This window comes from Mugil cephalus, chromosome 15 (genome assembly GCF_022458985.1).
Source record: "Mugil cephalus isolate CIBA_MC_2020 chromosome 15, CIBA_Mcephalus_1.1, whole genome shotgun sequence".
Classification (NCBI taxonomy): domain Eukaryota; kingdom Metazoa; phylum Chordata; class Actinopteri; order Mugiliformes; family Mugilidae; genus Mugil; species Mugil cephalus.
The window spans coordinates 766,399-793,126 of NC_061784.1; the positions used below are offsets into that span (position 1 = coordinate 766,399).

The 26,728-nt window shown below is 41.7% G+C and overlaps 1 protein-coding gene across 2 annotated transcripts; it reads right to left on the bottom strand.

Moving 5' to 3' along the window:
• Positions 1-1,441: 1,441 nt before the first annotated feature.
• On the bottom strand, positions 1,442-25,584 carry LOC125021052 (pecanex-like protein 1). Of its 2 annotated transcripts, none has more exons than XM_047606850.1 (36): positions 25,258-25,584; positions 23,955-24,430; positions 22,743-22,951; positions 22,542-22,647; positions 22,297-22,336; positions 22,063-22,158; positions 20,142-21,881; positions 18,231-18,360; positions 17,790-17,959; positions 15,109-15,166; positions 14,873-14,984; positions 14,551-14,708; positions 13,668-13,821; positions 12,881-12,913; positions 12,624-12,795; positions 12,421-12,531; positions 12,086-12,177; positions 11,870-11,979; positions 11,372-11,477; positions 11,195-11,287; positions 10,944-11,094; positions 10,338-10,476; positions 9,334-9,511; positions 9,110-9,218; positions 8,845-8,974; positions 8,673-8,731; positions 8,353-8,568; positions 7,666-7,919; positions 7,156-7,386; positions 6,676-6,779; positions 6,244-6,391; positions 5,923-6,153; positions 5,543-5,817; positions 5,296-5,465; positions 4,709-5,115; positions 1,442-4,395 (listed from the first exon to the last, which is right to left on the bottom strand). In XM_047606850.1, exons 2-36 carry the CDS (start codon positions 24,105-24,107, stop codon positions 4,243-4,245), a joined length of 6,798 nt encoding a protein of 2,265 aa, XP_047462806.1. In that variant the 5' UTR covers positions 24,108-24,430; positions 25,258-25,584; the 3' UTR covers positions 1,442-4,242. The 2 variants fall into 2 exon arrangements, with proteins under 2 accessions (XP_047462806.1, XP_047462804.1); XM_047606848.1 differs by having other exon boundaries at positions 14,843-14,984.
• Positions 25,585-26,728: the final 1,144 nt, after the last annotated feature.

Sequence of the window (26,728 nt, forward strand, 5' to 3'; positions counted from 1 at the left end):
GCCTAACAGCCATGAGATGGCATCTGTGAGAGAAGGGCTTAAAGAACTATTTTTTGTGAAGAGTTTACATGCTCTCCTCGTGTACGCAGGTGCTCCAGCTTCCTCCCACCATCCAAAGACATGCTTGCTAGGTTGGGCGTATATGTGAGTGTGAATGCTTGTCTGTCTCTCTGTGTTAGTAAAAGGACAAATGGTTAAAGAAAATGAATGAAGGCGGAGGCTCTATCATGATCTGGCTTCACTGTGGGTTCTCCTCTGGGTGGAAGTGACTGGGTCTTTCAAAAGGACAACGCTCCAGCTCACGATGGCCACCTGACAAAAGACTTGTTCCATGAAAACAACATGGCTCTTTTGACTACATCATTAGATGTTCCCCTGGTCTAAATCCCATTGAAAATGTTTGGGGAAGGATGGCGAGGTAAGTTTACAAAAACAGACGTCAGTTCCAGAGTGTGGAAGCCTGAAGCCATCTTCACCACACAGCGCCCTCCTGGAAACATTCCCATCAAGCTTGCCTAAATGATTCATTGTTCTGTTCAGAGTCCTTTGTTGACATTTTTAAATTCTGTTTTGGTCCACAGTTTTGATTAACTTATAGTCTGTTCGGGTTTAAATGTAGTTTTCAATAAACCGTTTTGTCTTTTGCTCCAATTTCTTCTTTTTGCATTCTGAAGCTCTACTTACAGCCTGGTTATGATCCGTGATCCGTTTTGTTCAGGACGAGATGGAGGAGCTGGGTTGGAGCAAAGGGTGGACTTGACCAATTTTCCAACCAGGCACAGCATGAAACATACTAAACGTCTAGTATCTACTTAAGGACCAACAGCACATTGTTCAGAATTTGGTAGTAGTATTAAACTTTAAGGCACTTCCCCATTGGCTTGCTTTTTAGACCACATGGCCACATTTTATGTACCATCTAAAATTACTAATGTTAACAGTAAACCTACAAGGGCTTTCTAGGTGGGAACCCCCGCCTGGCATGACTCTTGATTGTAAAACATTTGCACATTTAGTAAAAATAAAAACAGGAAGCTGATACTGTAAACTTGTTGGAGAATTATTCAGCAGGTATTTTAGTATTTTAGAATTTTTAATCCCAGGGTGCATGCTTTAAAAGTTGTAGCGCATACTGTAGTTTTTGTTTAGTTTTTTTTTAATTTTGAGGTGAGCATGTTGTGTTAGATAAATCTTGACTCTCCCATACTGTCGCGTTATTTTGTCTGTTCTAAATAAACAGATGTTATGAGGACCAACTACGTGCCATTTATGAGAAGTTTACCCCCATTTATCTGATCCAGAGCGCACTACTACATCATTTAAAAAGTGGGGACACCACTTGTAGCATTGTTAAATAATCTTGAAATAAGTCAAAATTTTAGCAGGATTCCCTGGAGTCTATAACCAACAGCACAAAGAAACATGAGAATTAAAATCACTCTACAGTTTTGCAAACAAAGACGCAAAAAACTTTAATTTAAATAGGAAGGAAAAAAATCACATAAAAACTGTACAGAACATTTAACATTGACTTAAAGTTTTTAAATAAAAGACCCCTCCCTCCCAAAATAATTAAAAACCAAAATGATAACAAAGTGGGATGGTGTATGATACAGTTTGTGCAAAAGAAAAAGTAACCAATTCTTCCCAAACTGCACATTTTAATGTGATGAGTGCCTCTCTCCACTCGGCTCCCCACTTTGACGAGTAAACACAAGCATTTCTCCCCTAAACGTCAGCATAGTGTCTTTGATGCAAAAGAACCCAAAATCCAATAATAAAATAGATTTATATTTTAAATATACATTTATATACCAAACACGCTGTACATAATTTCAGAGATTAAGAAATCCCTTCTTTTTATTTGACACCCTGGTCTGTCGTTTAACTTGTGCTTTCCTGACTCCCAGCTAAGAAAAAGAAACCGCATAGCGCCCTGTCGCTTTGGATACAATAAAAATGAATGAGGCGAAAAGAAAAACAGAAAACAGCACTGATCAGAAGGTTTCCGTTTTTCCTGAGTTGTGGGAGTTACTCATTCGATTTTTTTTGTTTTGTTTTTTTAAGAGGGACGCTGACACACCTTTTTATCTGTTATAGCTTCAGAAATCTCAGGCCTGCTCAAAAACATAACAACAAGGGGGAGGAAAAAAAAAGCTCTGAAGCTCTGTACTGTCTGGTGGAAGGAACTAAAAGGGGGGCAGAGTGATTAAACAAAGGTGTGCCTTTCACAGCATGCACAGCATATTCTAACCCAGAGAGAATAAAAATGGGCATATTTCAAAATCACCACTGTGACCCACAACCTTATAATGGTGACATTTCATTTTTTTGTCAAGCCCCCTTTTAGTTTTCTTCTTTTGGACAAAGTCTTCCAGAAGAAGAGCGCTTTACTATTAGTTTTCTTTACTATTATAAACCCTGAGAGCGCTGGACTCTTTTCAAGTTTCCTACAGGGGGAACACTACTTCTAGCAAATGGCACAAGAAATCCTTCAACCACTGCATATAGAGACAAAGTCATTAGATCTGGGGCCTAATGGTGAAATTTCCAGCTTTGTGTTTTTTTTTCCTTTTAATTTTTAACTCATCAGATTTATAAGTGTCTAAAATGTGTTTTTCACAGTGGTTGAACAAAACGAGTGCACAAGTGGGAAAGAAACCATCTTAAAGTGACTTCTCAGGAAAACCTTCAGTTATTTTACACTCTTAACAAAAATGACAGTCACCGGTGAGATGACACAAATGTGATCACACCGCACAAAACTGAGGGGAGGCTGGGAGGGGAGAAGTACAGCTGACAGAAGGCAGAATTCTAATTCAATATCAGCACACCGTGTTATAGAGAAACCCTGTTAAAGATATTTGTAAGACAATATTAATCAAATAAATATTCCACCTTTGCTTTCAGTATTTATTCAGCTTTGTTTTCCAACTAAAACGCTGGATTAATCTGTTGTGGAGACAGCAGTAGTAGTAGTAGTAGTAGTAGTAGTAGTAGTAGTAGTAGTGGGTATATTAGTTGTAGCAGGAGATGCAGAAGCAGTAGTAAAGTAACATGAGGGGCCGTACTGCAGGCGAAGGAAACGCAGCTCCCCACACAAAGAAGCCCAGGCCCCTGCTATCTGGAGAGCCACAGATCTGATCAGAGAGGGCATCATTGATCGGTTATCCAAAGCAAACAAACTCAGTGCATCTTCAACACTGAGGGACTCTTCAAGTAAAACAAAGAGAGGACATTCCACTCACCAAAACAACAAAAAAGGCTTAAGTATCTAACACTCCCAGCTTGTAAATTTGTGATCAACACAATTTTCACAGATTGGAATCAGCCTCCACTCAATCCTGATCAATGGGAGCCAGCTGTATGCAGAGTCATCCCAAGTCTGTAAACTAGCAGTAAAAGCACCACATGTCAGCTGGGATGGAAGGGACTTTGTTCTCCCCTTGCTCCAAGACGGACCTGATAAGTGTTGATGCAGTCAGGCACCTCTGCAGAAAACAGACTAGAAGACAGGGATGACATTTTTGTGTTTCTCTTTTTCAATATGTGTATTTATGCAGGGGGAGAAGAATGGAGGCTCCTGAAATATGCTCAGGTAATATAATTTGCAGGTCCAGTGAGCATGGTAATATTGGGGGAAAAAACAAAACAAGGCTTGTCATGGTTTCCACATATCCTTCACTTGCGCATACAGCAACACATTGATCCTTTCTTCTTCTTTTTTTTTTTTTGATTAGTTATGCAAGAGAAAAATGCTGCTGCAGATGTCAAGTGAGATACAGTCATAGGCGACCCTCTTTTCTCCCATATAGAAAAATAAACAATCCTCAAGCAAAAATATCCCTTATAATTGCACTGGTCTTTCTGGCCCGTCACTACTGTTACAACCAAACGGTTGTCCATAGAGACACTGAGTGTCTTTTTCAGAAAAAAAAAACAAGTATATCAATAGGCCTAGTGAATAATGATGACAGTTGATTTTGGAATAATTCATTGGTCTGACGTGCATCAGCTCAGCATGCTATCAGATGTTTGCTCCTTTGGCTGAAAGGGAGGGGGTGATGTAAGTATACCAACATCCATCCAGTATTGCAGAGGGCCATTAGACCATTTCTGAATGGTGTTTGCACTGGGAGGGTTGATGGAATGAGTTCTGAAGGCTGGAATGAGTCCGGCCTGCGAAGGCCAGGCCAGGTCCACATTTGACTGTGGTGTGCTTTCTGTTTCACTAGTGCAGACTCAGCGCAGGTGCTCGATTAAAGGCAGCTCAGTGGATTCCTCTCTGGGGGTTGGGGGATCCCCTGAAGTCAGAAGGGTTGGATCTAGCGTCTGAGTGGCTCCGAGAGGATCCTGTGTCAGACTGGTTTCTTGTATGGGTGCCGGAGGAACAGGCTGTAAGAGACAGGTTATGAAAAAAAATCAGGGCTGCAACCCAAAGAAATTGATTTGACCATATATTACCAATTTGTCTCCAATGATCATACAGCAAAGAAAAGCCCACCTGTCACCTATCAACAATCAACAAAATATGATGATGTAAAATGGTGTGCAATGTTTCCCAGCAAACAGCTGAGCATTTTTGGACCAGCTTGTGTTTCAGAATTGCAACAATATTAATGACCTAAAGATGATATTTTGGGGAGTTTTCTTGTTCCGGGGGGAAAAAAAATAGATATGAGAAATGAGAAACAAACTGCCTGCTTACCTGTGTGCGTATGGTCTGTACTGTTCCTCCTTCACCTTCCACTGCAGCTGGTCCATTAAAGCCCTTCATGCCTGAAAAGCTCCACTTGCTAAAGTGACTCTCATAGTGTAGCCCACTGCCTTGGCTGAGGCCAGCCCGCTGGCCCGTTCTGTGGCCAGAGTTCTCCAGGAGACTCGCTGGGCAGAAGCGCTCTGGGGCTGGCAGAGGTGGAGGTGCCACAGAGCTGCTGAAGGAGAGCTGGGAGCTAGACAGCTGCTGACCCAGTAGGCCCTGGATGGAGGACGTACGCTGGAGGGATGAGAGCAGTCCTGCCTCCATCCTGCCATCTGATTGGCTAAGCAGAGTTAAAGGGAGATGTTGAGGGTGGTAAGGCCAGCTCTGGGTTGGACCTACAGGGTTGTCTGTACCTGAAATGCAAGAAAAGACATTCCCTGTGACAATAGAGCAGGGTGTATGTCAACAACATGTCAACTTTTGGCTTTTAACAGTACCAGGACATTCACATACAGGACAAGCGATTTTATAAACAGACAGGTCTTATGGCCAGATTTATGGTGTTAAATAACAATTCTCAGATAAGGTTTTACCCATAGAGGGCTGGACAGTTGTGATGTGTTGCTGGGGAAGGCTGGAGGCTGGTGTACTCTGGCCAGTGTGAACAGCTGGGTTAGTGGAGATGGATGTAGAGCCGCCTCCACAGTCAGAGTCCTCAATGTTTCCTCCGCTGTTACAGCCAGCCCCGCACCCTTTCTGTAACCTGCACGTAGACGTCTTTAGTTTAGATTGATGTAAATACCTCACATTAATCTACTGCAATAAGTTAGGAGTGTGTACCTGTCCCAGCTGCTGATGAGCCAGGTGTAAATGTTGTGTGGGCTGACCGGTCCTCCCCAAACAGACAGGAGCTGGCTGTGTCCCCCTGCATATGATGTGGTGAGGGGAGACACGTAGATGGGGTAGCCAATGGGCTGGTCGCATGAGGAGTTAATCATATTCCTTAGGGCCTGCTTGGCGTTTTGAATACTTCCACGCTCTGGGTTACGGTTGCGCAGGAAAACCAGCTCCTGCTGTTGGCCCGCCCACAGCCCACGTACACACTCTCTGTTCACCTGTACAGGACAAAACAACGGCAAGTTAGGAGCGGAGTACAGAGTTGTAGAAAAACATCCTGGAGTACATCAGCCATGACAGAAAAAAACAAAGACAGTTCTGACCTTGATGACTCTGAAGCTGAGGAACCTCTTGTTAAGCATGATGATTTTGTACTCGTCACTACCATCATCCATGATGTGGCGCAGTGCCAGCAGTGAGGGCATGTTTGCTAGAATAGCGCTGCGCCAAACGGGGTCACCCTCATGTGATATCAACATCTTTTCTTCATTGGCAGTGATGGCGTCGTACAGAACTGTGGGATCTTCATATTCATCTGGAGATGTAAAGTGGTCCTGGAAGAAACACAGATTCCACACGTGTTATCACTTCAGTCACAAAAAGTCATTGTTGTTACAGGTTTCTTCTTTAGTAAGCAACGCTACCTGATGCAGTTTGAGGGACATCCGCACCCCGGGTGCCACAACCCGATTCAGTAGGTCCATGTCTGCAAACACCCATTCATCTCGGGGAGATGTGATGCGAAAGTCTCCCTTGAAGAGTGCATGGAGACCATAGAGAAACGGCTCTAAGCTGTAAAGCAAATAAACAACACTGGTGTTATTCTAATATATACAGTGTCCCTCAGAATGTCCTACATTGCTCCATTAAATTACTCAAAACCTGAAAGTACACAGAGAGATGAAAATACATAAATAAAAAATAAAACACAAAAATGTTGTATTTGCAAAATACATAAAAATCAAGGTAACGAGGCCCAGTCATTTTTATGCAGTAATGTAGTAAATTCTGATGGTGGCAAATATTTTTAAGCATCACTCTATGTGTAGTATTATCATCATTGATGGTGGTCTTACCTTGCAGACATGCTGTGGGAGGCTGTGCCCAAGGCTCTTCTTCCCAGGATACACAGGCCAAAACAGAGGTTGACGAGTGGAGAATCTCTTTCACAAGTTACCGGCTGCAACACAATAATGAAATAAAACTGAATTGTACAATAAGACACATTTAATCATTTCTCAATGAAGCCCCTATTAACTACACATTAAATGGTTGGTGTTTCTCTCACTGTCATACACTCTTGTGTGGTGTCAAATTGACACAGAAGTATAAGCCGTGCATTATCCTCACTTTTTTGTATTTGGTTTCAAAAGATTCAAACTCGTTTTATTTGGAGGGTAATGCTGCTTGTGGTTTGACTATTTAAATGTCCATTTGGACAAAAGATGGCAGGAGACATTTCATTATAGTTCAGAGTAACTACAGAAAAAAGACCCAAAAAACCTATAAACAAAAACAAAGACAACATGTGACATTTCACAGTAAAAAGTTCCTACTGTTTGACGCCTGCTGTTGCAATACTGAATCCAGTCCAGGTAAATGATGCAGAATGAGGAGGGGGTGATGCCGGAGGCTCTATGATCATAGTCTTCATCGATGTTCAAGTTGAAGGTCGGGTCACTGTCTACATAGTTCGGTCCGAGACAAGGACGAAGAGCCTCCTGTATGGTCTCATTATTCAGCCACTCATCCAGTTTAGAAGATCGACTCACATAGTAGATAATGCTCTGTTGGATGGAAAGAACACAGGATGGTAATTATACAGCCATCCAGCATTTAACATCAACAGTTTCAATTCATTCAATTGTGTCTATATAGTGACAGAGGGTTTGCACAGATGTCACTACTGCCTGGGGCCACGACCCCGAGTGGCAAAAACACAGTGAAATGTAATTACCCTCTATAACAATAACAAAACAAAGTGCTTCAAAATGCTTAACAGTAGGTTGTATGCATAATGCAAGAACACACAAGCTCAAATATTACTCTCCTGATCAGCTATTTACCTTGACATAGTATGTGATGAGAATTTTCCGTAGGTCAAAAACTTGCAACATGGAGGCTGCATTGTTGTCGCTGATGCTGTAGCCTTCTAGTACATACTTGGTGGCAGCCACCTCCCAGGCCAGCCAGCGCTGTCCAAAGGCAGCATTGAATGACAACATGTGAGGCAGATGACCTGGTTCACAGCAGCAGCAGCCCTCGTCCTCCTCCACTCCTTCTGTGATTGCCTCTACCTCCCTCTGCTGACAGTAAGTACCTGGAACAGATGTGAAAAAATGTGAGGACTCTCCAACAACAAATTAACAATAGGAGTAAATAAATATCATAATTTTAAATGTTTGACTGGACTAAACACAAGAATAGTTGGTATCTGTGTGCATAGAAATGGAAAAAAAAGTATGTTATAGTGACAACCTCTAGAGTACTTTAGAGTAGTAAATATACTTTTTTAAAACCCTGAACAACCTTAAATAAACCTACAGCCATACAACTGAACTGAAATTGAAATCAACTGTGAGGAATGACAGGTATATTTATATCAGTTGTCAGGTAACACTTTCTACATGGTTACTACTGTCTGAGCTACGGCACATGATCTCTAAAAATAAATACAATTCTGTCAAGTCAATTGGCAACAAGTCATGGCCAGCTCGTTCTACAAGCTCCAATCATCATCATCGTCCCCTGACCTCTGAACTCCAAACCCCTCAGCTGAAAGGTCACCAGGCCATTGCCGATCTCAATGATGTGCACCAGAGCGTTGAGGTAGTCAGATGCAAGGATGAAGCAGTCGCCCGTGCTGTAGTTTCCCCAGCGGCCGAGCAGCAGGTCTCCACACAGGCTGTGCTGCAGAGAGCGTGTCAGGTGCTCGTAGAAAATCGAATTCAAATTGTTGTCATCAGCTCCTTTAGACGGAGAACAGAACATCACCATGGTTACAAAATAAAATTAAAAAAATAAATGGGGTCAAGCGGAGATGAGAAGACAGTGAGAGGATGTTGAGGCGTACCAGGATTGCGATCTAATTGCGTTGCAAGTCTGGTGTTTGAATGATCCACCCGCTTGGTGCTGCAAACATGACAACAGGATTAAACTTGCTTTCAAATGCTTTCACTTTATATTTGAAATGAATAAGCTGTGGTTTCAAACATAAAACAGGTGTTTTTTTTCTACCAACATACTTATAGTCTCGCTCCCAGAATTTAACAGGTCGGGTGTATGAGGTGACAAATACAGCGCTCCCTAGCACAGGATTGAGAGGAGTGGAAAAAATAGCAGAAAAGATGGCCTGGACAAAAAGCACAGCAGAGTCTGAAGTAACCAGAGTTAAGGACTTGATACACAGAAAATGACTACACACAACAGTAAAAGCTGTCTTAGATTGTATTATACTTTAAGGCTGGAACTTCTGTTCTTCCTGTCACAAAATTAACAACTAAAGGATACGGGGCACAGCAAAGGGTTGAGCGAAGGCATGAAAGGCTGAACCCCAGGTGATCTGCCAGGGGGCGATGTAAGTCAAAACAAAGCGCAGCTTGTAGAGCAAGTCCCACATCTGAGGAGTCAAAGGGAAACAACACAATCAGAAAAAAAGAACTATGGAGAACTATCTATATCATTTTTGATCACAATTCAAAAATAACGTGTTTCTAACATGTGTGTGTTCTAACCTTGCTGAAGAGAATAGACATAAAGTAGTAGTCAATCAGGAAGGTCTCTGAGAAGTGTGGATAGTCAAAGTGGAAGAAGAGCGTGGTGAAGCACAGCGTGACGTACTGCTGTGACGGGGTACAGAAAGACAGACGTAGCAACTTCATGCCTGCTACTGAGATGAAGAGGGCTCGGCTGCTGCAGGGATTGAGACAGATAGACAATCAGTGACACATGCTAACATACACACCTAAAACCGCAGAGTAAGGAATTCAGTTAGATTCTGAAACCCATTTATTACATGTCTTCTGCAGTGGGCTCTCAAATCCCTGGTAATTCTTCTATTTCACGTATCTGTATGATATTATTGTTCTTCCAAAAGCCCTGTTTTTATTCGATACTTTATTACATCACAGCATTTAAATATGTTTAAGTATTTCCATATGCAAGGTAAACAACATACATAATCGAGGGCAGAACTGCTTTGATTGACAGACGGGTGCTATTTCGGTGTGCTAGGTCTCTACCTAGGCATACCCGCCTGTCCAAGCTCCACTGCCACTCCACCCTTTTGCCCATTCTTGGGAAAGTCAGGCATCACCACACCGAGCTTAAAACAGTCCATGAATCCTAAAGATGTGAGGTCACAGAGGGTTCACCCACATCTTTATACATTCAATGGTTTTAAGTAGCAGTATCAGTTCAGGTAGAAATAAATAGCACAATGAAAACAAACTGAACAAAAAATTCAAAGACACATCTACAGACGTGTTGGTCTGTAGTTAAAAAAGTTAAAAAAGGTAAATAACTGAGGGAACACACCTGAAGGTTGTTTAACAACATGTTCTATAGTTTCGACACACACCACTGATAAGTTGGTGAGTGAAGTTGGTGTAAGTGATAATAACTGTTTAACAAGGTAGACCTGGCCAAGAGTTGAAGCAAAACAGTTTCTACAAGAATTCACAGAAAAATAAATAAAATTAAAAACATATGGGAAAAAAACGAAAGAGAAAAGGCTTACTAGATGTCTTTATGGTTCTGGCCGACAGTTCGAGCTTCTGTCGTTAGGGAGTTGAGCACCACAGCTGGGTAGATAAAATATTTCTCCACACACTGAAGCCACGCATAGAGCTTCTCAAACCACATCAACTGAGCGGCATCTGGGAAAAACAGGAAACAAGAGTTGAACTACTATGGATGATTTCATGTCTAATTTCTGACATATGTAGCTGTTAACAGATATTGGTAACTGAACTACTCAAAAAGACACATGGAAGCAGGAAGGAAAAGACACAGGAGGAGACAGCATATGTGGTGTGAATATTTCATGCCTCCTGAGATAAAATGAGCTCTTAGGTAGCTCTTTTAGTTTTAACACAGCTGCTGGGGTTTACTTAATCTTATTTAATCACCTATTAGTAATAACCAAAATAAGCAGTCATTTAATAAGTCAAAAATAATTACACCACTCATTGCTGCACTCTGATCAGCTCGACAAGAGAAGAGTTTTTTTTTCAAGAGCACTTCAACTGGAGATGTCCCAGTTTTGGATTTATTCTATGTGGCTTTTTCACATGCTATTTTTCTGTGTATTGAAGTGAAGATAAAAGAGCAATCAGACACTCACCTCGGACCTCAAATTGACTGTACTCTTTGGAGCGGAGCACAGGGTGAGCCAGACAAAACCATGGCAGCTGTTTGCGAAGCTGGGGCAGGAGATAATGTGTGATGAAGCCTACAACTCCAGCCAGGATGTACAAGACAAAACTAAGAGCCGGCTGTGGGTCAAGAGAAAGAAAAGAAAAATTAGCATTTAAAAAAAAAATTATTATTAAAATCTTCAGAGAAACATAGGACTAATATTACTGTTCCACTTACTTGAAGAGCAATGAAAACAGTGCTGGCACTGATGGCAAATGTAATCACAGCCATGAGGGGGCACATGACGAGGTCTGAATGAAGAATCTCCTTCTACAAAGAGACAGACATTGAAAATAATGACATCATGAAGTCAGAATCTGTACTGCTTGGGTCAGAGAAGGCAGCGAATTTTACCACAGAGTTGCGCAGCTTCTCAGGAAGAGGATCCTTGATCTCCACAGGAGGCTCTTCTGGTGTTCGATTCTCCAGCTCTGGGAATAATTTAGACTGAACCAGTGACCTGATGTAAGAGATAAAAAAAACACAGAATTAAATTATGCAGTAATAATATAATATAATACAGCTAAACTATATAAGACGTCTCTGTGGGCTAGTGTGGCAATAAAACAAAAATGTATATCAAGGTGTTTTTCAAAATTCTGACGGTATCATGTTATTTTTTTTCATGCATAGTCAGGTGTTTACAATATTTGCAACTGGTTGAGAGAGGAATGTATGCGGTAAATTGACTTAATGAACTATTTTATTGTCACAATGAGTAAATATTGTAGAATAAACCCACACCAGTAGTAACACAGGTTTGCATGGCCCCAGAAAATGAGGTTCTTTACAAAGAAGACAAACTACATGTCTTACATTACATCTAGATAATGTAAAGCCAAAAACACTGACCACAGGATGGTAGGATCGCTGCTTTGGCGACTGAGGTGGTAGGATAAGGCCAGTAGTAAGCCACAAAAAACTGAAAACAGTACTGGCACATGGGCATCTCCCCACGGTGCCTAATGGGAAAAAACATATATGTCAAACAGATCGCTTTCCACATCAATGCTCTTCTTGGAAGAGACTAATAAAAAAAATAACCCTTAATGTCTCTGTTTCACTTACGTTTATAGCACCGAAGCAAAATCCGTACAGCAGAGCAGCCACCAATATGCTGCGAATGAGGCTGAACAGAGATGAGAGAGGACTGGTAGTGGCTGAGGAAAAAGAAGACACACATTCTTGGAACAATTGTGCTGTATTCAGAGAATATTTCTGACCAGGCAGGACAACTGGACCATTTTTATTTTATTACTATTAGGTATGGGACCCACTGCTTTGGAACACTATTTACAGTGCTGTTTCTGTCTCTCGCACTTTCTTCCTAATGTTGTAAAAGACAGAAATCTGTGTTATGCCATTTCTAAACTGTAACATTTCCCGTGTATTCATATTCTTACCGGTTCCACCAAAAATGTGCATGTCGATCTGCTCCAGCAGACACATCACAAAAGTATTGACCTGAGGTAGCAGCCCAAACAGGAAAATGACCGGAAAACACAAGGCAAACACTGTTGGACACAAGAGAAAATGTGTCTGTTATCTGAGAGCTGGTCAACTAAACAACTACTAAAAAGATAATTTGAAGACGATAAGAACCAACCAATGAGCATGTCCCTGACACAAAGCAGGAAGTGAGGGGAGAAGAAGGTGACGCCATAGAGGGAGAAGGGTTGCAGGCTTTCAGAGCGCCCAAATAAGTCAAAGATCAAAATCATCATGCAGCACAAGCAGAAGTAGACTGGTCGACTGTACACGATGATCCAGTTATGACCCTGTTGAGTTACAAACATTAACGGTTGTTTTCATAGTTTGAGTTCTGAATAGATTTTACAATACAAAAATGAAACAACTACTCACATGCATGGGAGACGCTGCGTCCGGTTGCACACTCTGAAAGAAAGAGACAAGGAATTTTGAATTCACATACATTTTGGTTAACAATGAAATTTTTGTATGCTTCTTTTTTTGTGTTTTTAAACACACATTTCTTGCCTACAGTTGATTTTAGAAATAGGTGGAACTGCATTTATCACATGGCGGTCATTTCTACAGTTCTAGCAGTTACGCACTTAGATTTCCCACATGACTGTCATCGAAAGATCTGCCATCAACTGTAGTGTGTTGGATTTAATATTACTGGAGCCGTGTTAGTCTCAACAGTGGCCTATGGTGCAATACAATATAGACCACATTTCCACAACTTCCATCTTTTGTTTTTTTATTTCTGTCAATATACAGAACCAATAGTTTGAGGATTTGTTGCGACTGATCGATCAAATCATCACAACATACACAGACGTTGTGTGTTTTGGTCATAATACACATTCTGCTCAATATCGCTAAAACCAAGGAGATAGTAGTGGATTTCCAAACGTCCAGACCACATCTGGCCTGGACCTCCCATAACCATCAACAGGGTGTATAGAGGTGGTGTAGACCTATAAGTACCTGGGTCGACATTAGGTTCACAAACTGGACTGGTCAGCTAACATAGACTCAGAATACAGAAAAGGTCAGAGCTGTCTCCATCTCTCTACAAGCATTGCTGCATGTTTTAGCAAGTGCAGCATCCGACAAGCTGCTGACATTTGTGACAGAAACAAACAATATAGGTAAGGACGATTTTAGTGATGTGGTAAGTTACCTTCAGTAAGGAGTACTGGCAGCTGGCAATGACCAGGCAGAATTGGAAGACCCAGATGTCCCTGAAAAAGCCCTCGAGTAACAGTTTGAACCCAAGAAAGGCAACCAGACTGGCCAGCACCACAGCAAACACGTTCTCCTCCACACGACGGTTCCTGGAACACAAGGCAGATCAGTCAATAGTGGCACAACAGTTATTAATATTACAAAATATGGATCAATTGCCTAATTTTCTTCTATATAAATATTTGATAAAGGTAATGAACAAAAATAGGAAACAGGGCCATTGCAAAAAATGGACTCATCAGTGAAACAATGGTGATGCACCATCATACTGGCACCATAATACTGGAGAAAACTTTATATTCATATGGATAACGATTATTATATAGTGTGCTCATTATCATGTTTGATACCTCTTTTTTGGCAGCATTCAGTGATAGAGAGCTGTGAGGTAAAATATGAAAAAAAAAAAAAAAGCCGTGGCAAGCATTACATTTAACTTGTCTCCTTTCTGTTACATTTTACATCGATAAGGCAGAACATTATGAGCACTGAGTGGTGAAATGAAAAACAGTTATCATCTCATCATCAGATTTTAATAGTTAAATATGTGTGTTACTAGGAAAAGGTGACACACACATTTAATTATCCAGTGTTGAAAAAAGATAACAAATTAAGTATAAATTGCAATAGTTACAAAAAGCAAATGGCACCAATTTGATGGGATAGCCTGGATATGTATAGGAAGTGACTTGGAATTAATATTTCAACACAGACAGTAAAGGACAAATCAGGATTAACCAAAAAGAGTCATCCTTCACTTATCATATTATGTGGTTACTGTGAATATAACCTCACGTTGTTCCAACTATCTGCCTTACCTGTCCAATAACGCCAGAAGAGCTAATCGATCATATCGAACCCTCAGCCACTTTCCAGGCAGCACCCAGAAGCGATAGTACTGTTTGGGTTTGGCTCTCTCCTCAATCATCAGCGTGTTCTCCTGGGATTCTTGTAGTGATTCATGATCCAGATCAAACTAAAGAAGAGTTTAAAAATTATTGATGAATTCAGAAGGAAGAGCTAGGACAGTCTGTGGGAAGAGGGAGTCTTAACTTATTCCACAACGTTCTACCTGGAACAATCACACATCAAATGTCAAAGACTGCTAACCTCAGGCATTTCCAGAGGCACCCTGCGCACCTGCATGCCTTGTAAAACTACTGGTCTGGGCTGAAGTATGGACAAGACTGGTGCCCCTTCTTGGACCTCTGTGGAAGTGAAGCTCGAGGACTGGGACTGTCTTTCCCTTTCCCTGGAAAGGCGAAATTTGATGGCCTTGATTATAACTGTTGGTAATTTTTGTTACAAATTAAATAGCAAAATTACTCTTATAGCCTTTATAAAAACAGCAGAAGAAGAAAAACTTCAGAACTTACTGAACTGGGTCCTCATAACCGCCTCCAGCAGGTCCAAATGTGTAGGACCTCTTCACTCCTGTTACACAACAGAGAAAAAACTGAAATGGAGTTCTCTGCAAACAAAGAAGGGGAACTAACAGATGGTATATCTGCATGTCTATCTTTTCTCTACTTAAGTTCCTTTCCTTGCATAAATCCTTCACAGAACAACCTACAAACACAGAAGGATGAGCCAATCTTGATGGAAAACAACAAAAACAACAATCAATGTAGTGCTAGTACAATGTATGACATTTTGTGAATGACATTTTAAGGGTTTTATTTTGAAGTTAGTATACATTTTGGTCATTGTATTGTACCTTCAGTTTGAAGTTGTTGTTTTTATCGGCATGATCTTATCATCTGCTGTATGATGCAAGAAACTAAAAAAAAAAACTGTCTTGCATTCAGCAGCTGAAACAGATTGATCATCCCGTTTCAGTCCCATTTCTATATATTGTCAGTGTCAAGCAAGATCAGAAATCACATGTAATTTTTTTTGTCAAGAGTCACATTAAAAAATTGTTACAATTCTGATGTATGTCCATTAAATATGATGATCCAGGAGACCACTAATCTCATTCAATAATATGCAGGCAAGCGACAGGATTTTGGTAACGGATACTTTTTGGTTTCTAGGGGCAGCGCTCTCCATCTTATCCTGTCTACAACTATCTTAACTAAAGTTGTTTAACGGATTTTAAGCTGCTCCATTCTCATATTAAGTTGCTGAATGCTGACCAGCATATGGATATCCTGGATATTTATTATCTACTATCCGGATATCTATTCCCCTATATCTATAACAACTAAGGCCCTGTTTATACGAAGCCAGGCTTCACTGTAAACGGTAAAATGCTTTATTATTTAGGCTTTCCGTTTTAAGCCCAAAACTGCGCATTTTTGAAACCGGCTTCCAGAGTGGAAAAGTTTGAAAAGTTCGCCCCGTGTGGTTTTGTCTTTACCACAATGTTTTTTTGAGATGATGATGTCACAACTGCCCAAGGTTTCAGTGGTTTGGTCTAGACACTAGACACATTTTTGGGGGCAGTACTGAAAATGGCCAGTTTCAAAAAATACCATCTTCATGTGCACATGGTCTAAACCACCAGGGATTAATACCCCAAGTTTAACCCATCAGATGCTAATCGATAGAGGAGAAATGGGGTTAGACCACTGGTTTGACTCTGTCCAAGGCAGTTTTGGACATAGCAACCAAATGGGCACAAAGGACACAAGTGGTTAATTCTCACATAAAGCAGGTGACCAGGACTGCTTTCTTCCACCTTCGTAATATCATCAAAATTAGGAGCATCCTTTCTCAGAGTGATGCGGAAAAACTAGTTCATGCATTTGTGTCTTCCAGGCTGGATTATTGTAACTCGTTACTGTCTGGCTGTCCAAGTAGCTCTTTAAAAAGCCTCCAATTGATTCAAAACGCTGCAGCAAGAGCACTGACAGGAATTAGCAAGAGAGATCATATTACTCCAGTATTAGCTTCTCTTCATTGGCTCCCTTTAAAATCTAGAATTGAATTTAAAATCCTCCTCCTTACATACATGGCCCTGAAAGGCCTAGCTCCATCATATTTGAAAGACCTCATAGTACCATACTGTCCCAACAGATCACTACGATCTCTAAGTGCAGGTCTACTTGTGGTTCCTAGAGTTTCTAAAAGTAGAATGGGAGGTAGAGCCTTCAGTTATCAGGCTCCTCTCCTATGGAACCAGCTCCCAGTTTGGGTTCGGGAGGCAGACACAGTCTCTACGTTTAAGGTCAGGCTTAAGACTTTCCTTTTTGAAAAAGCTTATAGCTAGGGCTGGACTTAACCATCCCTTAGTTATGCTGCTATAGGCCTAGGCTGCAGGGGGACGATGCACTGAGGACATGTCCTCTCCTCTTTCTTCTCTGACTCCTGTCCTCTAATATCTTATCATTTTATTTTCTATCTCTTATAATTTACTAACCACTGTGTCTTACTCTCTCCCCTCCGCTCCCCTCCCCCTCCATCATTTTGTGAGGGTCTCTGGTCTGGAGTGCTGAATATCTGACCTGTGGAGTTCTAAACTACATCTGCTGCCGTGGCCTCATCAACCAGCCCAGTCTTCATGGTCTGGAGTGCTGTGTATCAGACCTGTGGAGCTCCATAAACTACATCTGTCCCAGTCATCATGGCCTCCTCCAGTTATCCACTCCTACCTAGATGAACAATTCACCAACCTGCCCATAATTCCTGTTATACTCACAAACTGTCACAGATCATCAGCTATGTGTTATATTACTAGACCCTACATGTTTCCTTCCGCTTGATGTATGTATCTATGACAGAAGTTTGTTTATCTTGTTTCTCCTGCTCTTCTTTTCTCTTTATCTTCTCTGTTTCTAACCGGCTGGCCTTTGGCAGATGGGTCCCTCCATATGAGCTGGGTTCTGCTCAAGGTTTCTTCCTGTTAAAAGGGAGTTTTTCCTTGCCACCGTCGCCCTCAGGCTTGCTCTGGAGGTTGCAGGCTGGTTTTTGTGAAGCGTCTTGAGACGATTTGTATTGTTATTGGCGCTATATAAATAAAACTGAATTGAATTGAATTGAATTGAATTGGTCCCAATTTTGTCATTTTAGTCTCAACTTCAAAATCTAACATTCGCATTTAGCCCTGGCTCACCACTCTCGTCAAAGAAATAGTGCACTGCCCCCTCTGATGTGTCATCGAAGGTGGAGGCCTCGTGGACGCCACTGCGGGGCAGCAGGAGTGAAGAGGCAAACTGTAAGGCTGAGGGAAGTGTACGAGTGCGCGAATGAGAGGAGGTACGAGCCCGCTGGAGGTCCTGGAGACTATGGGGCGAAAAAGCAGAGAGAGGGTAAACAATAAGAACAAAAACTAAATAGTAAGACTGGCTTTAAAATATAACTGTGTTACACATGAAGACTGGGATATTCAATATGTGGTTCTTTTGATTAATCAGTGTTCTACTAATTTCTATGGAAATGTTGGAGAATATTTATTTAGATCGCCATTTCTAACATCCACCAAATTCTAAACTAGTTAAGAGGTAACTAAAGAAAGAAACTTCAGCCCCAATTCATGCCTTCTTTGTTGACTAACCTGGGAGGGGATCCCATGGTCGATGGGGGTGGTGTAGGGTTGCTTCCAGCATTGTGTCTTCTGCGTATGGCTTGGGTCCTCTTTACACTGCTGACTGATTCATGTTTGCCCCCATCCTCTGGAGCCAGGGCTGGAGAAGGGTTATCAGTAACAATAATGCAACGGTTTACATTACAGTATTGGTGTACAAAGTACAACTGTCCCTTTGCATTAAATACTGACACTGATAGCCAACATTGGCCTATTAGGTGTTTGTTATTTATTTTATTACTCCCAAAATATTGAGATACTAAATTTATGCGACATTGTTCACAATTATGTCACAAACTGAAAAAAGATAAACTAATAATCAAACTCTTTCTTCTAATGTTTTTCCAAGCATCACAACCCCTTCAAGTGCATGTTTGAAGCAAGAACACAGCTTAATGACGCATTAACATTGATGGTCAACTGTGGAGTAACAAACCATGTTAATTTAATAATAACTTCAAACAATTAGAGAACAGCAGCCTAAGATTTTAATTAACAGATTTCGGAAAGTTAGTTTTTCCAAATAGTCGTTTGATTTGTCCAGTGCTTGTATTCCAATGGATGTGTGCCTTTTCTTGTGTCTGTTGTATTTCTGTTGTATTTCAGTATTTTGATTTTAAAATGAACACGGTTCAGTCTTGTTTGTGTCAGCTACTGGATACTGTCATTTGTACAATTTTGAACATACTTAGATATGTAGCATACTTCATTCCTTAAAGGAAAGCTAAAACAACGCCTTCATAAGCTGCCTGTTTATTTCAGAACTCAATCATGTATTTTGTATTGACTGACTTAATAAAAAATACAATCACCATATATAGTGTGGGCTTCCAGATCACACTTGGTGAGAGTGTGAGACAACAGAGCAGCAGCATTTATGTAGAAAGCACGAAATTACACTCCTGTAGCATACTCTTGGAAGTTTCTAAAGCGGCTAAAGGAGATAAATAGTAATGTTCCCAGAGCAATTCAAGTTTGAGCTAATACTGAGCCAAGTTTTCAAAAGCTGAGAAAAACTGGACTGTACTGGAACTGAGTAGGCTGCATTTCTCCTGCCACCAGATCATTGGTGATGTCAAAAGAATTGAGGAAAGTAGTGAAAAGTATACTACACTGTGAAAACCAATCTACAGGAACGCAACACCCTCATTCTGCCAAAACAGTACAAGTCTTAGAGTTCTCAATTTTTCAGTTGTTGATACCACTGAGACGTTAATATGGACTCAATGACTACAAACAGCCTATAATTGTCACAGTGGTAAAGGAAAGATGTCTTAGTGCCTATGTTCCCAACACATTACAAAAATGACTAATATTCAAAGGAGCAGCTTTAACTCTTTAGGGTGCAGAACCTGCTGGGTTTCATCTTGAAAACTGCTTTCCATTTCATTTGTGGTTTGTGGGCTGAGTAACAAACATGGATGTTTGCACCACTTTAAGGTATGTAAATGACATGTTTACTTTCACATCCATGACCTAGATTAACCTTAAAAAGACAGTGACTATAACTCATGCTTTTAGATAAATAAATTTGTTCAGAGACAAGGTCAAAGTCACACAGCAGATTTCAAGATGCTCAAAGTTGTGGCAATTTACTAATTAGTGCTCAGCCAAAAAATGTTTGAAATCTCAACTTAAAATGAGTATAAGATATCTGTTTTCACTAGATATATGCTCTGCTATTGCTAAAATAGTTACTGTATTTGGTTTCAATGTGTTTATGGACAAAATTTTACTGCTGATGCCTTACAACTTTGCTCATTTGGGACCCCTAAAGCAGATCTCTTCTCTTAATTAGGTAGTTATGCCAGAAATATTGAAAGCACTGCTCCTTTACAGGAAGAGGGTATAGCTAAAATATACACCATTACATCAACTCACCTCCTCCCACAGCTCCCTCTTCAACTAGCTCTCCAGCTCTCCAACCCATCTGGTTGCCAGTCCAAGAACCTCCTAAAGAATCCAGGCGATGATGATGAGTTCTAGGAAAACTATCAGTGTGTATAGTGTGGGCTTCCAGATCAGACTTGGAGATGGTGAGCGTGCGAGGTGCTGGGGTGGAGGTGGAGGGCATTGAAATCAGAGCAGAGGGCAGAGTAGTGGCATTACTCTGACCTCCACCTGCCCCATCCATACTTAAAACTCTAGCATGAGTCTTAGCACTAGCTGTGCTTGAAGAGCGCTGAGCAGTACGCGAATGTGAGGGGCCAGCACTTTCGGGTAAATCCCCTTCCCTTGGAGTGGGCAGTTGAGCAGCAGGGGTGAGAGGGGTCGTAATGCCAGCACCAGCGAGGTCTGGGGAGTAGCAGGAGGTAGAGGAACTTGAATCATCATCATCGTCGTCGTCATCATCTGAACTGTATCTGCGCTGAGAGCCTAGACTGGAGCCAGCACTCATGTCACTGCCATCGTCCTCGTCAGTGGAATCCTCAAATAAACTTTCACTGTATGCCTTTGCACAAAGCCGGTTGCGTACTGGGATATAATCCCTGTGTTGCCTATGATTGTGGGGACGCCTGTAAGAGCCACAGTCAAAACTACTGCTGCCTGCTCCAGCTCGCCTTCTGGGAGCTTTCCTTCGTCCTGGCCTGTGCCCCATGCTACTGCCGCTGGCCCGCAGCAGCTTTAAGTCTTTAGGGCGCACAACCTGCTGGGCTTGCAGAGCAGGCTGGTCAGATAGTAGGAAGGGGGTAGAGGATATGGGCAAAGCAGGCTCTGAACACACCAGGCCCAGGGCCAGCCCTGAGGGCACTGAACTGGCCTGCCGAGGCGGTGGAAGAGGAGGAACTGGGACACTCCTGTCTAGATCACAAACCTCTGAGCGGCCACTACTTGCAGGGGAAGAGTTCTGGAGAGGAGGTGGCTGTGCAATATCAGAAGGTACAGGGGGCAGATCCTCTCCTTCAACAAGTGTCCGGTCTAGCCCCTGGCTGAGAGAATATTCTTTGGAAGGGGAGCGCAATAGCACACTGTCTGACAGATTGTCAGTATCACTGCCATCCTGCCCTGGTGAATCCACCGTGGGATTAAGAATGTTGGAATCCATCGCTGGTGCTGAGGCAGGCGCCTGTCCATCTGCAGGATGCTGCTGACTAAACGAAGGACTTTCCAGCTGGGTGGAATCAGTTCTTTCACTGCGGTAACTGCTAACAGTGCTTAACGTCTCACGGTCTGTGGTAGCTCCACCTGCACTGAAACAACTGTCTGTGGACCCAGCAGCTAGTGCCACCCCACTGCGGCTGCCTGGGTGCTCAGTCCCAGGTGCAAACGCCACAGGGTCAAGGCCTAAGCCCAAAAGATTTTCACTTAGCTCCTCACTTAAGCTGCTCTTTATAAGGGGGCTAAGGGGAGTCTCCCCCAGACTCTCAGATTCAGCATAGGGGCCAAGGGGAGAATAGGCTCCCAACCCCCTGTTCTCAGGACTCTGATGAGATAATTGTTCGGGTAACTCCTCCACTTCCTGCAACTGTTCTTTCTCGCCTCCATCCTCTTGACTTGAGGGCGAAGGGGGTATAGATAAGCAGTCTTCAGGTTCTCCAAATCCAGCAGGTACTCCCATAAGACCTGGGAAATCACTTCCCAAAGCAGCAGCAATACAGGACTGGAACACACTGGGAGCCCCTGTACAAGAAGACAGTTCAAATTAGACTGAAATGCCCTTTAAAAGTCCATGACACAGCAATAAAATATTGCTAGAGATTTCTCATTTTATTTTTCCTCTTGCATAAATTGATATGTATGTTCAGATTGGATTATATGGTGCTCCGTGTTTGTGAGGGTCCCTTAATAATTGCAGACTCACTAGTGGGGTCCTGGGAACTCTGACGGAGGATTTCTTGATGGGCTGATGTCACAATCACATTATTACTTTCTTGTTCCTGCATTAACTCTTTGATATCTGAAATAAAATGAATAAAGTTGCAAAATATTTGAACCAATATGTAATTTATGATGTACAGATAGTTAAGAGAAGGATTTGAGAATGTCACTTATTTGTCTGGCAGGCAGACTTTATACACAGAGATTCCATACTTACCCTTACTGCCACCCGTATCCTCCAGCTGAGGCAAGAACTCCTGACAATTAAAGATAAAAAATACACATTTAGTGAATTAACTAATGAAAATTAATTCTAATGAAAACTTCTGCATATTAGAAGGGGACATAAAACTACTCTGAACTCATGTTTGTGGGATATTCAATTTCCTAACAAATAGAAATGAATGAATGCTAGAGGCAAGAGTATGGTTTGCATGCTTCTATAAACACTGTAATCCTCACCGACACCTGGTTCAGTCCGAACAGAGAGTGCTGGGAGCTACAGCGTACTGGGGGTGTTGAGTTGACCTTCCGAAAAACAGTCATCTCAACACCAACATGACTATCCCTGTGAAGACATTACATACAGACTAAGTTAAAAGAATGAAGCATTTCATATTAATGTGAATATTCTCCGAAACTGGTGAGAAAACGGGTTCTTACCTGTGCTGACTCCCATCACGAGCAGCTGAAGAAGCATCTCCTCCTTCTGTCCTTGGGGCTTCAGCTGTGAGTGAGGCCTGTTTCTTCTCGACAATCTCACCTAGGTCGAACATGGCATGGAGCCTGTAGTTCACCACCTTAATGGCTGTGAAAAAGACTGCCACCACAGCAGAGTACACGCCTGCGACCACCCAGCTAGGAGGAAGAGCCTGAAAGGGTGAGAAAAAATACAAATATGAGATGATACTGTCACTTCAAAGAATGAGAGTCACGAACCATTTAATAACAGTTACCAAATTCTCATGGCTCATGACTCATTTAATCCAGGACATGGTCCTGACATTACATTAATTTAGAGATATTTCAGTTTTGAAATTATTTTACTTAAAGCTAAGACTGATGTTGTCATTGGTTACAGAGAGTTGTGGTATTTCTTCAATCAGTAAGTTTACATGCACAGGAAAAGAACAAATTATTGCCTTAAGTCGACTTAAACTGGACAACTTAAGTGCCTGTAAACACGTTACTCTGACTAAATTCAGAGTTCGCCTTATCCAATTAAGACACCCAGATAATGCGATTGGAAATCAATTTTCCCTGGCATGTATACGCCTCAAAGGGACATTAACTGGAGAGTGCTGTAGAACCACCTGAGGGATAGCGCACATCTTATCTGCACCAAAAGTAGTGGGCATATTATGTACGAGATTAAAAAAGCTGGACTATTATCCATCTTGTTGTTTGAAATGCTGGTCTGCCGCATTAGACTCCAGTTGTTCATCATATGACGTAATAGGTCAACCGGAAAAGGGGCCATTTTGGATGGATTTTTTGAGGCACACATGGTCAGCTTTTAAACAAGCGCTCAGTTTTTCCATATTATGGAAGGCAAATGTTAAAGTTATAAATATAAAGTCAGGACTTGTAATAGTATTGTGAAAATGTCACTAAGTTTTTGTCTAAAGTCTTCAGAAAGATTTTGCAGCAAGTTTTATAGATAATGCTTGTTGAGGCATTTTTTTTTTATATCTGGCTATACAGATAAAGTTGACATGACATGATATATGTAATTCCCTTGTGAAATTGTCTAATAAATAAAAGCAATTCTACTGAATAGTGAGTCCAATGTCACCTTAAAAAATGCATGCCTGAATTTAGTACTATACTTTTTGTGATAAGTTGGAAGTAAAACCTGTTATAAAATGTGCTTACCATGTACAGAAGGAAGGGGAAGGTCAGAAGAAATATCCAAAGGTAGAGGTGGAAGCAGTTGGAGAATGTGCTCTGATGGGGGTCCACATACCAGCCTCCTGTGAGTGAAGCCCACACACCCTGCCGCAGTATCTGAAGAGCTTGGGAACCCATTTCCACCTTTAGGTTCAACCAAAAGCTCAAACACTTCCTCCAAGGCTCAAAAAACTCTGCAGCAGTTTGAGCCAAGGTATATTATGTCTACGATGGCACTTCCATTGGTGATGGCAGGTTGACCAAGACTGTTTCATCAGTAGTTCTGTGTCTTGGGTATATGCATTTCAGTTGGGGCCAAAAGTTCTTGCATATTCTTGTGCCAGTATGAGATCCCTCCCTGCACCAACGTTGCAACACTCTAGTCTAATCCTTACTGGGTAATCAGGAGGGTGACTTTTTGGCACATTGGTAACCCAATTCATGTATGAAAAAACATTCATCTGTAAGAAAGATCACAAGAGTTAGCCTTCATATTTGAGGCACTGTTTTAGGTATTACATTAAGTGGAAAATGTAACCGCACATTATAACTATGATGGTACTCAGTTCCTCCTTGGCTTCCTAGCGGCCTGGATTTCATTGATTGGAAAACTGTAATAATATTTTTTACTTGCTACAATAACTGGGGAAGAATCATTTTTAACAAATCCCTAAAAGCAAAAGGAATACTGCCACGAACCACAACGTAAAATAAATGTATCGTTTACCAGTACGTGTCTTACATGTTTTATAACCAATCCAATGCAAGAAGGATGCTATGTAACAGTAACTGAGATATTCTTTCGGGTTGCTGATAGTTTGGCAGATCTGGAAAGTCTCTGTTTTTTTTAAATCCAGGCCAGTAGCGCCGAAATCTATATTAAGTTTTCTGATGAACATTAGCAAGCTAACAGACAATTTAGCCTAGCTTATACAAATCTCGCATTTCTAATCGGTATAATTCGACATGTTCAACCACCACTGCTTTCGCGGACATTTGTGAATATGAAATCCTAATCGACAAGAGAAAGTGCACTGTTCTAAACTGGCTGACAAACATAAATAAACGGCTGACGCTAGTTACCGGCTAATGTTAGGCCGCGTAGATCAGCGTTTTAACCTGTGTAATGTCCCTATCGTTAGTTGTGTCTCGCCATAACAAGATAACTTAACCACTTAGTGGAAAGGTGAATGCCATTAGCTAATGTTCGTTCAGGTTCACTTAAAAATGTTTAACAAGTGTGCTCACAGTGAAATATTTTCCTTTTTTAAATCCAAGCATAGCTTACAGTTAGCATTAGCTGTCCAGCTTGCCTCATATCCTCCTTCCGCATCCAGTACTTGCAATCTCAGAGCTTTCCTTCTCAGGATGCTAACGAGGAAGGCAGGCGGCTAGTCAGAAACTGTAGCTTCACTTTTTGTTGGCGTTGGCTAACTTATCATTGTTTTCTCAAAGTCCTTCATCCTCTTTGACAGCAGAGGCTGACGGGCACATAGCGAGAGCCAGTGTTCCCTCTCATGGTGAGCGACAGATGTTTCGTGCCATACACGGAGTCTATGTTAAAATGTTTCAACGAGCTAGCTCGCAGGCTACCTAGCTCTGGCTAACACAACTAGTTGACACACGCACGGACGTACGCTGTGCTGCAAGAGAGAGAGGTGATTGGCTGGGGTTATTGACGTCATGGGAAAGGCTTAATTTGTATTTTATTCTATTATTTGAAATACATAATATTTATCCACGTAATTTATTTATTCATTTATTTCAAAACACGTTTGCTGACAGCAAATGCACATTTTATAACGTCAGACAAGATAGCGGTTGCTCATTTTGCTACGGGTATGCTTGGGGAGTATGTGTGTGTAGTATTCTGTGTGTGGTGTGTATATGTGTCTGCATGAATGAGGGTTTGGGGCATGGGGGTTAGGGGCGTTTATTTTCCATGTAAAGCACTTGCCCTGCCTTCCACAGGGTAGAAGAGGACAGTGTATCAATGATAGTCTAATAGAGCATTTCCAGCAGATGTTGAAGGACCTTTGTCTCCTTTGTAGGCCGAGTCTGTGTTAGCTGAGCAGTCCATTTTGCGATTCAGCTGAAGACCCAGGTACTTATATGTGTGAAACACCTCAACACAGTTCCTGTTGATGGGACAGGTAGGGCCTGGTCCCGAAATCCAAAACCATCTCCTTGATTTTGGTTGTGTTTATCTGAATGTTTGAATGGAACAAAGTTGTTCACAATGTTCCTGTACTCTTCCTCCTGTCCATCCCTGATACACCCCGCAGTTGCAATGTCATTTGAGAATTTCTGCAATTTGCATGACTCTGGGTTTTAGGTATGTGTCCACTGTTATCTCAGTCAGTCTCTCAGCAGCAGGGGCTGGATGGTGTTGAACGCGCTGGAAAAATCAAAAAATACAAGAGTTGAACAGTTGAACCTGTTAAAAGTCATTGAACTGAGGTAAGGTAATCCAGACCTTCTTGTTGGGGAATCACCAATCACAGTTCTGGTGGGGAAAAAAAAACATCTGCACAGAACCTGTTGTTGTCAGTAGGGAATCTCATGTGATCCCCTCCAAATCCTCACTGCAGGCCTCTTGCAGCACCCTCAGTGAGTGGATTGTAAGCCTTCCCTCAGGACTGCCTTGGCCTCAGATGACCATTTCCTGAGGGAGCATTTGGTGCTTGGTTGCCTAGTGAGACGGGAGCTGGATTAGATTGTGGTCTGATTTCCCTAGTGCTGGTAGAGGTGTGATCTTG

Bases quoted from the DNA above. Each gene is read 5' to 3' on its own strand.
- LOC125021052 (XM_047606848.1), bottom strand. From the start codon at position 24,107: ATGGGTTCCCAAGCTCTTCAGATACTGCGGCAGGGTGTGTGGGCTTCA. The intron at 6,154-6,243 runs GTAGCGTTGCTT...TGTTTCTTCCAG, and splicing joins TGTCCCTCAAACTGCATCAG to GACCACTTTACATCTCCAGA. The intron at 5,116-5,295 runs GTAAAACCTTAT...CTTGCATTTCAG, and splicing joins AACTGTCCAGCCCTCTATGG to GTACAGACAACCCTGTAGGT.